At 45.8% G+C, this 15,990-nt stretch overlaps 1 protein-coding gene across 2 annotated transcripts in view; it reads left to right on the forward strand.

Moving 5' to 3' along the window:
- Positions 1-15,774, forward strand: part of LOC139387948 (high affinity cAMP-specific and IBMX-insensitive 3',5'-cyclic phosphodiesterase 8B-like) — an 85,433-nt gene extending 69,659 nt beyond the window's left edge. For both annotated transcript variants that reach the window (XM_071134346.1, XM_071134347.1), the window contains exons 20-22: positions 6,555-6,722; positions 14,210-14,339; positions 15,326-15,774. In XM_071134346.1, coding sequence (XP_070990447.1) covers positions 6,555-6,722; positions 14,210-14,339; positions 15,326-15,435 — 408 coding nt within the window. In that variant the 3' untranslated portion in view covers positions 15,436-15,774. The remainder of the gene's footprint in view (positions 1-6,554; positions 6,723-14,209; positions 14,340-15,325) is intronic.
- The last annotated feature ends 216 nt before the right edge of the window (positions 15,775-15,990 follow it).

The following is a 15,990-nucleotide window of genomic DNA, read 5'->3' on the forward strand; positions in this document are numbered from 1 at the left end:
CCAATCCTGTGCAGGTGTTGTTACGCGTGGTCTGCCACTGCAAGGACGATCAGCTGTCCGTCCTGTCTCCCTGTAGCACTGTCTTAGGTGTCTCACAGCACGGACATTGCAATTTATTGCCCTGGCCACATCTGCAGTCCTCATGCCTCCTTGCAGCATGCCTAAGGCACGTTCACGCAGATGAGTAGAGACCCTGGGCATCTTTCTTTTGGTGTTTTTCAGAGTCAGTAGAAAGGCCTCTTTAGTGTTCTAACTTTTCATAACTGTGACCTTAATTGCCTACCGTCTGTAAACTGTTAGTGTCTTAACAACCGTTCCACGGGTGCATGTTCATTAATTGTTTATGGTTCATTGAACAAGCATGGGAAACAGTGTTTAAACACTTTCCAATGAAGATCTGTGAAGTTATTTAGATTTTTACAAATTATCTTTGAAAGACAAGGTACTGAAAAAGGGTGTTTCTCTTTTTGCTGAGTTTGATATATATATATATATATATATATATATATATATATATATATATATATATCTACACAGTGCCTTGCGAAAGTATTCGGCCCCCTTGAACTTTGCGACCTTTTGCCACATTTCAGGCTTCAAACATAAAGATATAAAACTGTATTTTTTTGTGAAGAATCAACAACAAGTGGGACACAATCGTGAAGTGGAACGACATTTATTGGATATTTCAAACTTTTTTAACAAATCAAAAACGGAAAAATTGGGCGTGCAAAATTATTCAGCCCCCTTAAGTTAATACTTTCTAGCGCCACCTTTTGCTGCGATTACAGCTGTAAGTCGCTTGGGGTATGTCTCTATCAGTTTTGCACATCGAGAGACTGACATTTTTTCCCATTCCTCCTTGCAAAACAGCTCGAGCTCAGTGAGGTTGGATGGAGAGCATTTGTGAACAGCAGTTTTCAGTTCTTTCCACAGATTCTCGATTGGATTCAGGTCTGGACTTTGACTTGGCCATTCTAACACCTGGATATGTTTATTTTTGAACCATTCCATTGTAGATTTTGCTTTATGTTTTGGATCATTGTCTTGTTGGAAGACAAATCTCCGTCCCAGTCTCAGGTCTTTTGCAGACTCCATCAGGTTTTCTTCCAGAATGGTCCTGTATTTGGCTCCATCCATCTTCCCATCATTTTTAACCATCTTCCCTGTCTCTGCTGAAGAAAAGCAGGCCCAAACCATGATGCTGCCACCACCATGTTTGACAGTGGGGATGGTGTGTTCAGCTGTGTTGCTTTTACGCCAAACATAACGTTTTGCATTGTTGCCAGAAAGTTCAATTTTGGTTTCATCTGACCAGAGCACCTTCTTCCACATGTTTGGTGTGTCTCCCAGGTGGCTTGTGGCAAACTTTAAACGACACTTTTTATGGATATCTTTAAGAAATGGCTTTCTTCTTGCCACTCTTCCATAAAGGCCAGATTTGTGCAATATACGACTGATTGTTGTCCTATGGACAGAGTCTCCCACCTCAGCTGTAGATCTCTGCAGTTCATTCAGAGTGATCATGGGCCTCTTGGCTGCATCTCTGATCAGTCTTCTCCTTGTATGAGCTGAAAGTTTAGAGGGACGGCCAGGTCTTGGTAGATTTGCAGTGGTCTGGTACTCCTTCCATTTCAATATTATCGCTTGCACAGTGCTCCTTGGGATGTTTAAAGCTTGGGAAATCTTTTTGTATCCAAATCCGGCTTTAAACTTCTTCACAACAGTATCTCGGACCTGCCTGGTGTGTTCCTTGTTCTTCATGATGCTCTCTGCGCTTTTAACGGACCTCTGAGACTATCACAGTGCAGGTGCATTTATACGGAGACTTGATTACACACAGGTGGATTGTATTTATCATCATTAGTCATTTAGGTCAACATTGGATCATTCAGAGATCCTCACTGAACTTCTGGAGAGAGTTTGCTGCACTGAAAGTAAAGGGGCTGAATAATTTTGCACGCCCAATTTTTCAGTTTTTGATTTGTTAAAAAAGTTTGAAATATCCAATAAATGTCGTTCCACTTCATGATTGTGTCCCACTTGTTGTTGATTCTTCACAAAAAAATACAGTTTTATATATTTATGTTTGAAGCCTGAAATGTGGCAAAAGGTTGCAAAGTTCAAGGGGGCCGAATACTTTCGCAAGGCACTGTATATATATATGGAAATGGTATGTATGTATGTATGTCCAGTGGGGCAAAAAAAGTATTTAGTCAGCCACCAATTGTGCAAGTTCTCCCACTTAAAAAGATGAGAGAGGCCTGTAATTTTCATCATATGTACACTTCAACTATGACAGACAAAATGAGAGAAGCAGTGATGTTTTGGGGCTGTTGCTGGGCAACACAGACTTTCAACTCCCTCCAAAGATTTTCTATGGGGTTGAGATCTGGAGACTGGCTAGGCCACTCCAGGACTTTGAAATTATTCTTACGAAGCCACTCCTTCGTTACACAGGCGGTGTGTTTGGGATCATTGTCATGCTGAAAGACCCAGCCACATTTCATCTTCAATGCCCTTGCTGATAGAAGGAGGTTTTCACTCAAAATCGCACAATACATGGCCCCATTCATTCTTTCCTTTACACGAATCAGTCGTCCTGGTCCCTTTCCTCCAAACACGACAAGTTGAGTTTTTACCAAAAAGTTATATTTTGGTTTCATCTGACCATGACATTCTCCCAATCTTCTTCTGGATCATCCAAATGCTCTCTAGCAAACTTCAGACGGGCCTGGACATGTACTGGCTTAAGCAGGGGGACACGTCTGGCACTGCAGGATTTGAGTCCCTGGCGGCGTAGTGTGTTACTGATGGTAGGCTTTGTTACTTTGGTCCCAGCTCTCTGCAGGCCATTCACTAGGTCCCCCCGTGTGGTTCTGGGATTTTTGCTCACCGTTCTTGTGATCATTTTGACCCCACGGGGTGAGATCTTGCGTGAAGCCCCAGATCGAGGGAGATTATCAGTGGTCTTGAATGTCTTCCGTTTCCTAATAATTGCTCCCACAGTTGATTTCTTCAAACCAAGCTTCTATTGCAGATGCAGTCTTCCCAGCCTGGTGCAGGTCTACAATTTTGTTTCTGGTGTCCTTTGACAGCTCTTTGGTCTTGGCCATAGTGGAGTTTGGAGTGTGACTGTTTGAGGTTGTGGACAGGTGTCTTTTATACTGATAACAAGTTCAAACAGGTGCCATTAATACAGGTAACGAGTGGAGGACAGAGGAGCCTCTTAAAGAAGAAGTTACAGGTATGTGAGAGCCAGAAATCTTGCTTGTTTGTAGGTGACCAAATACTTATTTTCCACCATAATTTGCAAATAAATTCATTAAAAATCCTACAATGTGATTTTCTGGACATTTTTTCTCTCATTTTGTCTGTCGTAGTAGTTGAATTGTACCTATGATGAAAATTACAGGCCTCTCTCATCTATTTTAAGTGGGAGAACTTGCACAATTGGTGGCTGACTAAATACTTTTTTGCCCCACTGTATGTATGTGTGAAATATATATATATATATATATATATATATATATATATATATATATATATATATATATATACACACTACCATTCAAAAGTGTGGTGTCACTTAGAAATGTCCTTATTTTCCATGAAAACATACATGAAAACAGTTGCAAAATGAATAAGAAATATAGTCAAGACGTATAGATAATGATTTTTAATTGAAATAATAATTGTGTCCTTCAAACTTTGCTTTTTTTCAAAGAATCCTCCATTTGCATCAATTACATCTTTGCAGACCTTTGGCATTCTAGTTGTTTATTTGGTAATCTGAAGAGATTTCACCCCATGCTTCCTGAAGCACCTTCCACAAGTTGGATTGGCTTGATGGGCACTTCTTACGTACCATACGGTCAAGCTGCTCCCACTACAGCTCAATAGGGTTGAGATCCGGTGACTGTGCTGGCCACTCCATTATAGACAGAATACCAGCTGACTGCTTCTTCCCTAAATAGTTATTGCATAGTTTGGAGCTCTGCTTTGGGTCATTGTCCTGTTGTAGGAGGAAATTAACTCAAGTTAAGCACTGTCCACAGGGTATGGCATGGTGTTGCAAAATGGAGTGATAGCCTTCCTTCTTCAAGATCCCTTTTACCCTGTACAAATCCCTCACTTTACCACCACCAAAGCACCCCCAGACCATCACATTGCCTCCACCATGCTTGACAGATGGGGTCAAGCACTCCTTTCATTTTGTCTGCGTCTCACAAATGTTCTTCTTTGTGATCCAAACACCTCAAACTTTTTTTCCAATCTTCCTCTGTCCAGTGTCTGTGTTCTTTTGCCCATCTTAATCTTTTCTTTTTATTGGCCAGTCTGAGATATGGCCTTTTCTTTGTAACTCTGCCTAGAAGGCCAGCATCCTGGAGTCGCCTCTTCACTGCTGACGTTGAGACGGGTGTTTTATTTAATGAAGCTACCAGTTGAGGACTTGTGAGGCGTCTGTTTCTCAAACTAGGCACTTTAATGTTTTTGTCCTCTTGCTCAGTTGTGCACCGGGCCTCCCACTCCTCTTTCTATTCTGGTTAGAGCCAGTTTGCGCTGTTCTGTGAAGGGAGTACACAGCGTTGTACAAGATCTTCACTTTCTTGGCAATTTCTCACATGGAATAGCCTTCATTTCTCAGAACAAGAATAGACTGACGAGTTTCAGAAGAAAGTTCTTTGTTTCTGGCCATTTTGAGCCTGTAATCGAACCCACAAATGCTAATGTTCCAGATACTCAACTAGTCTAAAGAAGGCCAGTTTTATTGCTTCTTTAATCAGAACAACAGTTTTCAGCTGTGCTAACAAAATACTTTTCTAATGATCAATTAGCCTTTAAAATGATAAGCTAACACAACATGTCAACTATTCCATAGAAAACCTGCCGTTTCCAGCTACAATAGTCATTTACAACATTAACAATGTCTACACTGTATTTCTATTTTTTTTTTTGAATTTTACCCCTTTTTCTCCCCAATTTCGTGGTATCCAATTGTTGTAGTAGCTACTATCTTGTCTCATCGCTACAACTCCCGTACGGGCTCGGGAGAGACGAAGGTTGAAAGTCATGCGTCCTCCGATACACAACCCAACCAAGCCGCACAGCACGCATCCAACCCGGAAGCCGCACCAATGCGCCGGAGGAAACACCGTGCACCTGGCCACCTTGGTTAGCGCACACTGCGCCCAGCCCGCCACAGGAGTCGCTGGTGCGCAATGAGACAAGGACCCTACCGACCAAGCCCTCCCTAACCCGGGCGACGCTAGGCCAATTGTGCGTCGCCCCACGGACCTCCCGGTCGCGGCTGGTTACGACAGAGCCTGGGTGCGAACCCAGGGACTCTGATGGCACAGCTGGCGCTGCAGTACAGCGCCCTTAACCACTGCGCCACCCGGGAGGCCCTACTACACTGTATTTCTGATCAATCTGATGTTATTTTAATGGACAAAAAAAATGTGATTTTCTTTCAAAAACAAGGACATTTCTAAGTGACCCCAAACTTTTGAACGGTAGTGTATATATCATAAGCATTAAGGAGAGAATGGGAATAACAGGCTAAGTATTTTGACATTTATCAATGAACTGTTCTAGTGGAAAATAGTTGTATTCAGAGCATGTGACTCCAGTTTGAAGCCCTATCTGATATTAGTAACCATGGCCCTTGTGGGCAAGCAGCGTGTCTAGCCTGATTCTATCTCAGCTCTACCACTTACTTAAAATATTATATCATAAAGCAACAAAATCATTTGTGAGTTGAGCAACTTCAAGGCTCAGGCCATTGTTATGTATAACTATATACACTAGGTGTACAAAACATCAAGAAGACCCTCCTCCCCCCTTTTGCCCTCAGAACATCCTCAATTCGTCGGGGCATGGACTCTACAAGGTGTCGAAAGCGTTCCACGGGGATGCTGGCCCATGTTGACTCCAATGCTTCCCACTGTTGTGTCAAGTTGGCTGGATGTCCTTTGGGTGGTGGACCATTCTTGACGCACACGGCAAACTGTTGAGCGTGAAATACCCAGCAGCTTTGCAGTTCTTGACACACTCAAACCGGTGTGCCTGGCACCTACTACCATACCCCGTTCAAAGGCACTTCAATCTTTAGTCTTGCCCATTTACCCTCTGAATGGCACACATACACCATCTATGGCTCACTTGTCTAAAGGCTTAAAAATCCTTGTTTAGCCTGTCTCCGCTCCTTCATCTACACTAATTGAAGTGGATTTAACAGGTGACATCGATTGGGGATCATAGCTTTCACCCGGATTCACCTGATCAGTCTATGTCATGGAAAGAGCAGCTGTTCCTAATGTTTTGTACAATCAGTGGACATTCACACACACAGCCAGTTCCACGTAAATGGACCCATGTGCACCACCGTGTGAAGTTCATAGGAGCATATCAAATGTAGTGTCAAAGGAAAGATAAGCGTCCATATGTGTGTGTCTGCGTGTGTGTTTGTGTCTCTGACCCTGTCTGTGTGCGTTTCTGACCTTGTCTGTGTGCATTTCTGACCTTGTCTATGTGCGTTTCTCTGTAACAAGAGTGAAGGCAGTGACAGCGAGGGCCCAGCCAGTATCAGGAACAGCCCAGAGAACCGGCTGCTGATCAAGAGGATGATGATAAAGTGTGCTGACGTGGCCAACCCCTGCAGACCCCTGGAGCTCTGCATAGAATGGGCCGGACGCATATCAGAGGAGTACTTCGCACAGGTGAGTGGGCAGTGTGTGTATAAAAAAGTGTACAAAAATATTTTCTATTCAAAATGGTTTTGGAGGCAGGTCGTAGTACTCCTAACCAAAACTTCAGCTAAAATCAGCTGTGTCCAGAGTGGTTTTAGCCCGGGAGAGTATGTCAAGCCTTGGTTTCATGCATGTCAACATCAGAAGCCTCTTCCCGAAGTTTGTTTTACTCACTGCTTTAGCACACTCTGCTAACCCTGATGTCCTTGCCGTGTCTGAATCCTGGCTTAGGAAGGCCACCAAAATTCGGAGATTTCCATACCCAACTATAACATTTTCCGTCAAGATAGAAATGCCAAAAGGGGAGGAGTTGCAGTCTACTGCAGAGATAGCCTGCAAAGTAATGTCATACTTTCCAGGTCCATACCCAAACAGTTTGAACTACTAATTTTTTTAATTACTCTCTCCAGAAATAAGTATCTCACTGTTGCCGCCTGCTACCGACCCCCCTCAGCTCCCAGCTGTGCCCTGGACACCATTTGTGAATTGATTGCCCCCCATCTAGCTTCAGAGTTTGTTCTGTTAGGTGACCTAAACTGGGATATGCTTAACACCCCGGCAGTCCTACAATCTAAGCTAGATGCCCTCAATCTCACACAAATCATCAAGGAACCCACCAGGTACAACCCTAAATCTGTAAACAAGGGCACCCTCATAGACGTCATCCTGACCAACTGGCCCTCCAAATACACCTCCGCTGTCTTCAACCAGGATCTCAGCGATCACTGCCTCATTGCCTGTATCCTCTACGGGTCCGCAGTCAAACGACCACCCCTCATCACTGTCAAACACTCCCTAAAACAATTCTGCGAGCAGGCCTTTCTAATCGACATGGCCCGGGTATCCTGGAAGGATATTGACCTCATCCCGTCAGTTGAGGATGCCTGGTCATTCTTTAAAAGTAACTTCCTCACCATTTTAGATAAGCATGCTCCGTTCAAAAAATGCAGAACTAAGAACAGATATAGCCCTTGGTTCACTCCAGACCTGACTGCCCTCGACCAGCACAAAAACATCCTATGGCGGACTGCAATAGCATCGAATAGTCCCCGCGATATGCAACTGTTCAGGGAAGTCAGGAACCAATACACGCAGTAAGCTGGCAAAGGCCAGCTTCTTCAGGCAGAAATTTGCATCCTGTAGCTCTAACTCCAAAAAGTTCTGGGACACTGTGAAGTCCATGGAGAACAAGAGCACCTCCTCCCAGCTGCCCACTGCACTGAGGCTAGGTAACACGGTCACCACCGATAAATCCATGATTATCGAAAACTTCAACAAGCATTTCTCAACGACTGGCCATGCCTTCCTCCTGGCTACTCCAACCTCGGCCAACAGCTCCCCCCCCCCCGCAGCTACTCGCCCAAGCCTCTCCAGCTTCTCCTTTACCCAAATCCAGATAGCAGATGTTCTGAAAGAGCTGCAAAACCTGGACCCGTACAAATCAGCTGGGCTTGTCAATCTGGACCCTCAATTTCTGAAACTATCCGCCGCCATTGTCGCAACCCCTATTACCAGTCTGTTCAACCTCTCTTTCATATCGTCTGAGATCCCCAAGGATTGGAAAGCTGCCGCAGTCATCCCCCTCTTCAAAGGGGGAGACACCCTGGACCCAAACTGTTACAGACCTATATCCATCCTGCCCTTTCTATCTAAGGTCTTCGAAAGCCAAGTCAACAAACAGGTCACTGACCATCTCGAATCCCACCGTACCTTCTCCGCTGTGCAATCTGGTTTCCGAGCCGGTCACCCGCACGCCCGACTAGCATCACCACCCTGGATGGTTCCGACCTAGAATATGTGGACATCTATAAGTACCTAGGTGTCTGGCTAGACTGTAAACTCTCCTTCCAGACTCATATCAAACATCTCCAATCTAAAATCAAATCTAGAGTTGGCTTTCTATTCCGCAACAAAGCCTCCACGCCGCCAAACTTACCCTAGTAAAACTGACTATCCTACCGATCCTCGACTTCGGCGATGTCATCTACAAAATAGCTTCCAATACTCTACTCAGCAAACTGGATGCAGTTTATCACAGTGCCATCCGTTTTGTTACTAAAGCACCTTATACCACCCACCCCTGCGACCTGTATGCTCTAGTCGGCTGGCCCTCGCTACATATTCGTCGCCAGACCCACTGGCTCCAGGTCATCTACAAGTCCATGCTAGGTAAAGCTCCGCCTTATCTCAGTTCACTGGTCACGATGGCAACACCCACCCGTAGCACCTTGCTCCAGCAGGTGTATCTCACTGATCATCCCTAAAGCCAACACCTCATTTGGCCGCCTTTCGTTACAGTTCTCTGCTGCCTGTGACTGGAACGAATTGCAAAAATCGCTGAAGTTGGAGACTTTTATCTCCCTCACCAACTTCAAACATTTGCTATCTGAGCAGCTAACCGATCCCTGCAGCTGTACATAGTCTATCGGTAAATTGCCCACCCAATTTACCTACCTCATCCCCATACTGTTTATATTTATTTACTTACTTTTCTGCTCTTTTGCACACCAGTACCTCTACCTGTACATGACCATCTGATCATTTATCACTCCAGTGTTAATCTGCAAAATTTTAATTATTCGCCTACCTCCTCATGCCTTTTACACACAACGTATATAGACTCTTTTTTAAATTTTATTTTCTACTGTGTTATTGACTTGAATCGTTTACTCCATGTGTAACTCTGTGTTGTTGTCTGTTCACACTGCTATGCTTTATCTTGGCCAGGTCGCAGTTGTAAATGAGAACTTGTTCTCAACTAGCCTACCTGGTTAAATAAAGGTGAAATAAAAAATATATAAAAAAATTAGCAGCTTTGACCTTTCTCCTGCTGTAGGACAGTGTCTGCAGCTGGCAATCCTGACCTTAACAACTGTCTACTTAGCTATCTGTGTGCACCAATAGATCTGTTCCCGACCTTTTCTCCCTTTCTCTTTCTGCCTCTATCACTGTTTGTCTGTCTGGTGGTATACAGTACAGTGTGGGAAATGCATTTGTGTTGTCCCATACATATATGTTTTTTTGTAATATATTTTAGATTAAAAAAACTTAAATTGGCCAAATAATGTATTTTATATATTTTTTTTTTATATTTGTATTACAGAATGTATTTAAAATTTATATATGTAATGCTCCGGGTGTCGTGGGTGTGGAGTCAAACGCAGGAGACAGAGAGTGCAATGCTGTGCGTCTTTAATAGCACCAACGCACCACAGGGTGCTCACAATAGTTACGTTCCCAAACACAGGGAATCAAAATGTACAACGGAAAAATCACGACCAGGCACTAACACGTACCTCTACAACAGAGCCGAAGGTTACACTGAAATAATCCCGCACAACAACCAGGCGGGCCGGCTGTCTAATAAAGACAAACTAATTATACATAAACAGGTGCTACCAATAAACATACAAGGAGGGGGAGGAAAGACAATCAGTGGCAGCTAATAGGCCGGTGACGACGACCGCCGAGCGCCACCCGCCCGGGAAGGGGAACCACCCTAGGTCGGACTCGTGACAGTACCCCCCCCCCCCCCCCTGACGCGCGGCTCCCGCAGCGCGCCGACACCGGTCTCGAGGTCGCCCCGGAGGACGAGGTGCAGGGCGATCCGGATGGAGGCGATGGAAATCCCTCAACATGGATGGATCCAAGATGTCCCCCACCGGTACCCAGCACCTCTCCTCCGGGCCGTACCCCTCCCAGTCCACGAGGTACTGCAGGCCCTCACCCGGCGTCTTGAGTCCAGAATGGCCCGGATCGTGTACGCCGGGGACCCCTCGATGTCCAGAGGGGGGGGAGGGACCTCCGGCACCTCACTGTCCTGCAGGGGACCAGCTACCACCGGCCTGAGGAGAGACACATGAAACGAGGGGTTAATACGATAATAGGAAGGGAGTTGTAATCGATAACACACCTCGTTTATTCTCCTCAGGACTTTAAAGGGCCCTACACACTGCGGACCCAGCTTCCGGCATTCCGGCAGGGCAAGCGGAGAGGTAGGTTTCGGGTCGAGAGCCAGACCCTGTCCCCCGGTACAAATACGGGGGCCTCACTGCGGTGGCGGTCAGCACTCCTCTTCTGCCGTCCACTCGCTTGTTGTAGAGATTCCTGGACGGCCCTCCAGGTCTCCTTGGAGCGCTGTACCCATTCCTCCACCGCAGGAGCTTCGGTCTGGCTCGGATGCCATGGTGCCAGGACCGGCTGGTACCCCAACACACACTGAAAAGGGGACACGTTAGTAGAGGAGTGGCGTAGTGAGTTCTGAGCCATTTCAGCCCAGGGAATGTATCGTGCCCACTCCCCTGGCCGATCCTGGCAATACGACCGCAGAAACCTACCCACCTCCTGGTTCACTCTCTCCACCTGCCCATTACTCTCGGGGTGATAACCGGAGGTCAGGCTGACAGAGACCCCCAAGCGTTCCATGAACGCCCTCCATACCCGAGACGTGAATTGGGGGCCCCGATCAGAAACGATGTCCTCCGGCACCCCGTAGTGCCGAAAGACATGGGTGAATAACGCCTCCGCAGTCTGTAGGGCTGTAGGGATACCGGGCAACGGGAGGAGACGGCAGGACTTAGAGAACCGATCCACAATCACTAGAACCGTGGTGTTCCCCTGAGACGGCGGAAGATCGGTCAGGAAATCTATGGACAGATGTGACCATGGCCGCTGTGGAACGGGGAGGGGTTGTAACTTCCCTCTAGGAAGGTGCCTAGGAGCCTTACTCTGAGCGCACACTGAACAGGAGGAGACATAACCCTTAACGTCCTTAGCCAAAGTAGGCCACCAATACCTCCCCTGAAGGCTCCCCACTGTCCTCGTCACCCCAGGGTGACCCGAGGAGGGTAGGACGTGAGCCCACCGAATCAGTTTGTCCCGAACACCAAGCGGCACGTACCTTCGCCCGCTGGACACTGAGGAGGCGCGGGTTCAGCCCGTAACGCCCGCTTGATGTCCGAGTCCACCTCCCATACCACTGGTGCTACCAGCTTTGAGGCGGGAAGGATGGGAGTAGGTTCGGTGGACCCATCCTCCGTGTCGTAAAGGCGGGACAGTGCGTCAGCCTTTACGTTCTGGGAGCCCAGTCTATAAGACAAAGTAAACCGGAACCGGGTGAAGAATATGGCCCACCTTGCCTGACGTGGGTTAAGTCTCCTAGCTGCCCGAATATACTCCAGGTTCTGGTGGTCGGTCCAGATGAGAAAGGGGTGCTTAGCCCCCTCAAGCCAGTGTCTCCACACCTTCAGAGCTCTAACCACCGCTAGCAACCCCCGGTCCCCCACATCATAGTTACGCTCCGCTGGGCTGAGCTTCCTTGAGAAGAAAGCGCAGGGGCGGAGTTTTGGTGGCGTACCCGAGCGCTGTGATAATGAATTATACATAAACAGGTGCTACCAATAAACATACAAGGAGGGGGAGGAAAAACAATCAGTGGCAGCTAATAGGCCGGTGACGACGACCGCTGAGCGCCACCCGCCCGGGAAGGGGAACCACCCTCGGTCGGACTCGTGACAATATATAATCGTATGTAAAATGTTTTTCACAATATATGTTAAATGCTTTTGAAAATCTAATGAATGTATTTTTTTTTTAAATACATTATTTTTACAAGTATTTATTGATATATTTTTTTATGTAATTGGAAATGTTTTGTTAAATATATTCCAACATGCATTTAAATGTATTTGTAAGAGATATATTTTTTGATTTAAATGTATGGCAAATAGCTCAAGACCCAAATGTGAAATGTATTGTCCTCAAATGACCCAAACTAAGAAGAAATAGTGCGGCATTATAAATGTTTTACTCATAACTCCCGATCCACTGTTCACATGCTCAGGGCTCACTTTGGGTCCCCAAACTATAGTTTAACAAACCCTGTTCTAATAGGCTGCGGCCGCTACAATATATTTTGTCAAAATATATGTATTGTACTTAACGCATACCAAAAGCATACTAAAATCACTAACGTGCATTTAAATGACTACGGAAATGACAACAAACATGATACATGATCCATCATGTAAGTGACTCCACGTCTTTCATTGTCCATATGACAGATCAACAAACAAACTTCAGGAGAGCGCTCCAACCAATGTCCAATGAGCAGAACTTAATATGTATTGGGTCACTCCACAAAATGAGGGTGTTAAGTGGAAATTGAGCGCAATATGTCATATGAAATGAAGTGCCCTTTTAACGTAGACCATGTGGAGAATTCATTAACTCTGATTGTCATTATGAAAAAAAAGACTTTACTTTGTGACTTCTAGGGAAGATTTTAACCCACTAATCCCCCCCCCCCCCCCAAAAAAAAGACTCCCAAGTGTTCGCCACCATTGTAAAGACCTAGTTATTTTGTTGCTTTGACCAAGTTATTTACGAAGATGATTATCTATTTCATGTGATTAGTGAATCATTTATGTCTGTCCCTCATTTTAAGGTTCACCCTGTTACGTGAATTGAACTCTATATATTTCTAAAGAAACATTGAGCATCTAACAGTCCAATCATTGTGTAAAGAAAGGTGGTTGTGCTCTTTTTGGCCATTTTCAGATTTTTGGGTGTTGAAAAACTGAGCGGGTCGAGCATAACACATCCATCCTGTTACCCCTAGATAGACAAGCTAGGAATGCTTTACCAACCGAAAAATGTGTGTGAATCTTACATTAAATTGCCCCTCCCTGTTGCATACAACAAGCTTCCATTCCCTGTCACAAGGGGATTCATGGCTGATTTAACTAGTAATTACCAGTTGGAGGACCGTTCAAGTGGATTTTTCCCAGATGTGGCAAATTCACTTGGTTATTTACGCAACATAACACCGCTAACCATCCACTCTAGAGCCATATAATACCACTCATTGGAAGCACAGGTCCTAGACCTACACTTGGACATATTCCGGAGCGTTGTAGGGTGTATCGTTTTTGTTTAAATAAGAACAGTAATAATAAAAGCAGCTCAGTGCCCGACCGTGGGCACTAGATTTGTTTCATTATTTAATTAAGCAGAAGAGAGGCACTTACTTTTTTGAGATGGGAAAACTTTTTTTGTTTGTTTTTAATGAAGTTGAACGTGTGCTCTTCATGACAGAATGTAACATTTTTGTCAAATCCTTAGTTTGGCATTTTTTACTCACCATCACAATTTAAATTATATCACAGTTTTGGCTATGTGCCCCCCCAAAAACAATCTCTGTCAATCAATATGTAAAGTTTATTAATTTAAGGAGCCAAATTAGGAAACACATTGGCCACGCTGTAGACTAGATGTCATGCCATGCCTTTCTGGAACATTATCAGGTATTACATCCATTTTTAGCAAACATGCAAATGTATCCACAAGTATTTGGAGAAATACATCCGTTTGCGCTGCGACTGTGTACATATATCTCTTGTATACTGCAGTATATGTGTGGATGTTAACCTGTGTGTGAATCTATCCTTATATTTCAGACTGATGAGGAAAAGAGACAGGGTCTACCGGTGGTCATGCCTGTCTTTGACAGGAACACCTGTAGTATCCCCAAGTCTCAGATCTCCTTCATAGACTACTTCATCACAGACATGTTTGACGCTTGGGATGGTAAGAACACACACACACACACACACACACACACACACACACACACACACACACACACACACACACACACACACACAAACAGAGGACCCACAGGGAGGGGGGAGGAAATATGGAATAGAACTTTCCCATGCCTTCCCTCCTCTCCTCTCCTCTCTTCTATTCCCTCCATCCCTGTAAAAGAGGTAGAGTCTTCCTTCTCACGTCACAGTGGAGCACAGTAGCCCAGAGGAAGGAGAGAGGGAGGGAGAAGGGGAGGGGTCAAAAGAGGATAGTATACAGTTATTCCCAATTTCACCGTTCCCTCTGACGTTGGGGTGTTGCTGGAGGTTACCCCCCCACCAGAGAAGAGAACACGTGTTTAAATTCAATAAAAACTGCTGATGTCACGGAAAAGTTCCTAGAGGCCACTGGGACTGGGGGGGGGGGGGTATCCGGGGGCCGGAGGGGTTAAGTCAAGACGCAGTGAAGCAGGACCTACTGTACACACACTCACTAGCACAGACACACACACAAGTACACATAAAGTGCAAACCAAAGCGCACACATTCACACACGCAGAAGCACAAAGGCTGCGTTTAGACAGGCAGCCCAATTCGGATCTTTGGCCAGTCAGATCAGCTGTGAAAAAGATCTGTTGTAAAAAGATCTGACGTGATTGGTCAAACGACCAATTAGTGGGAAAAATATCAGAATTGGACTGCCTGTCTAAACGCAGCCTTTGTGCTTCAGTTTTGTGACACACACACACACACACAATCATATTGCACATATGCACTCACACAGCAGGTTTTAATGAATCAGGGTCAGGCCTGGGCTATTGCCGGGTGGTTGCCAGGTCAGGCTCATGCAGAAGGGTAACAAATGAGTCGGAAACTAGGAAGTAAACAACAGACACACACGCTGCCTGAGACCCAGCTGTCATTTCCGCTGGCTCATGTGTTTGTGTGCGTTAACCTCAAACTCTCCTCTGCCCCCCCCTCCCCCAGCCTTCGCCAGTCTACCTGGCCTCATGGAGCACCTGTCAGAGAACTACAAATACTGGAAGGGTCTGGACGACATGAAGTGTAAGAGCCTGCGGCCGGCCCCTCCTCCGTGACCCCTCCATCCCTCCCTCTCTCTCCCCTTATCCCTCCATCCCTCCCTCTCATTGGGCTGGTGGGGACAGCGAATGTAGCCTGGCGCTGGTATTAAGCCCATCCCACGATGATTCTACCCAGCTCCACACACAATGGACTGTAGACCTCAATAGTCTGTAGACCTCGGAGTCTGCAGCTTGGAGCCCTCAGAAGAGACCAGGGGACTGGCATACCGGCTGACAAATGACACCCCAACTCCCCATATAGTGCTCTCCTTCTGTGCAGACATCTTTCCCATCCCTAGTTATCGGATGTTACTTCAAACTGATTAAAACAGAGAATCATTACGATGCCCCATGGCAAATTTAGCATGGGGGGGGGGGGGGCTCTGGTCATAAGTAGTGCACTACATAGCGAATAAGGGGACATTTGAGAATTGCCCACTGAGACTCTCCAGCCTCTTCAGACCCCTCTGTGGTTCCTCTTGGGCCCCTAATGTGACTCTACAGCCCTCCCGACAATCTATCCCAACCAACCGCACTTTAGCAGCTCAAAAAAACGTGTCACTTTCTCAC

This window comes from Oncorhynchus clarkii, chromosome 29, assembly GCF_045791955.1.
Source record: "Oncorhynchus clarkii lewisi isolate Uvic-CL-2024 chromosome 29, UVic_Ocla_1.0, whole genome shotgun sequence".
NCBI classification, from domain to species: Eukaryota; Metazoa; Chordata; class Actinopteri; order Salmoniformes; family Salmonidae; genus Oncorhynchus; species Oncorhynchus clarkii.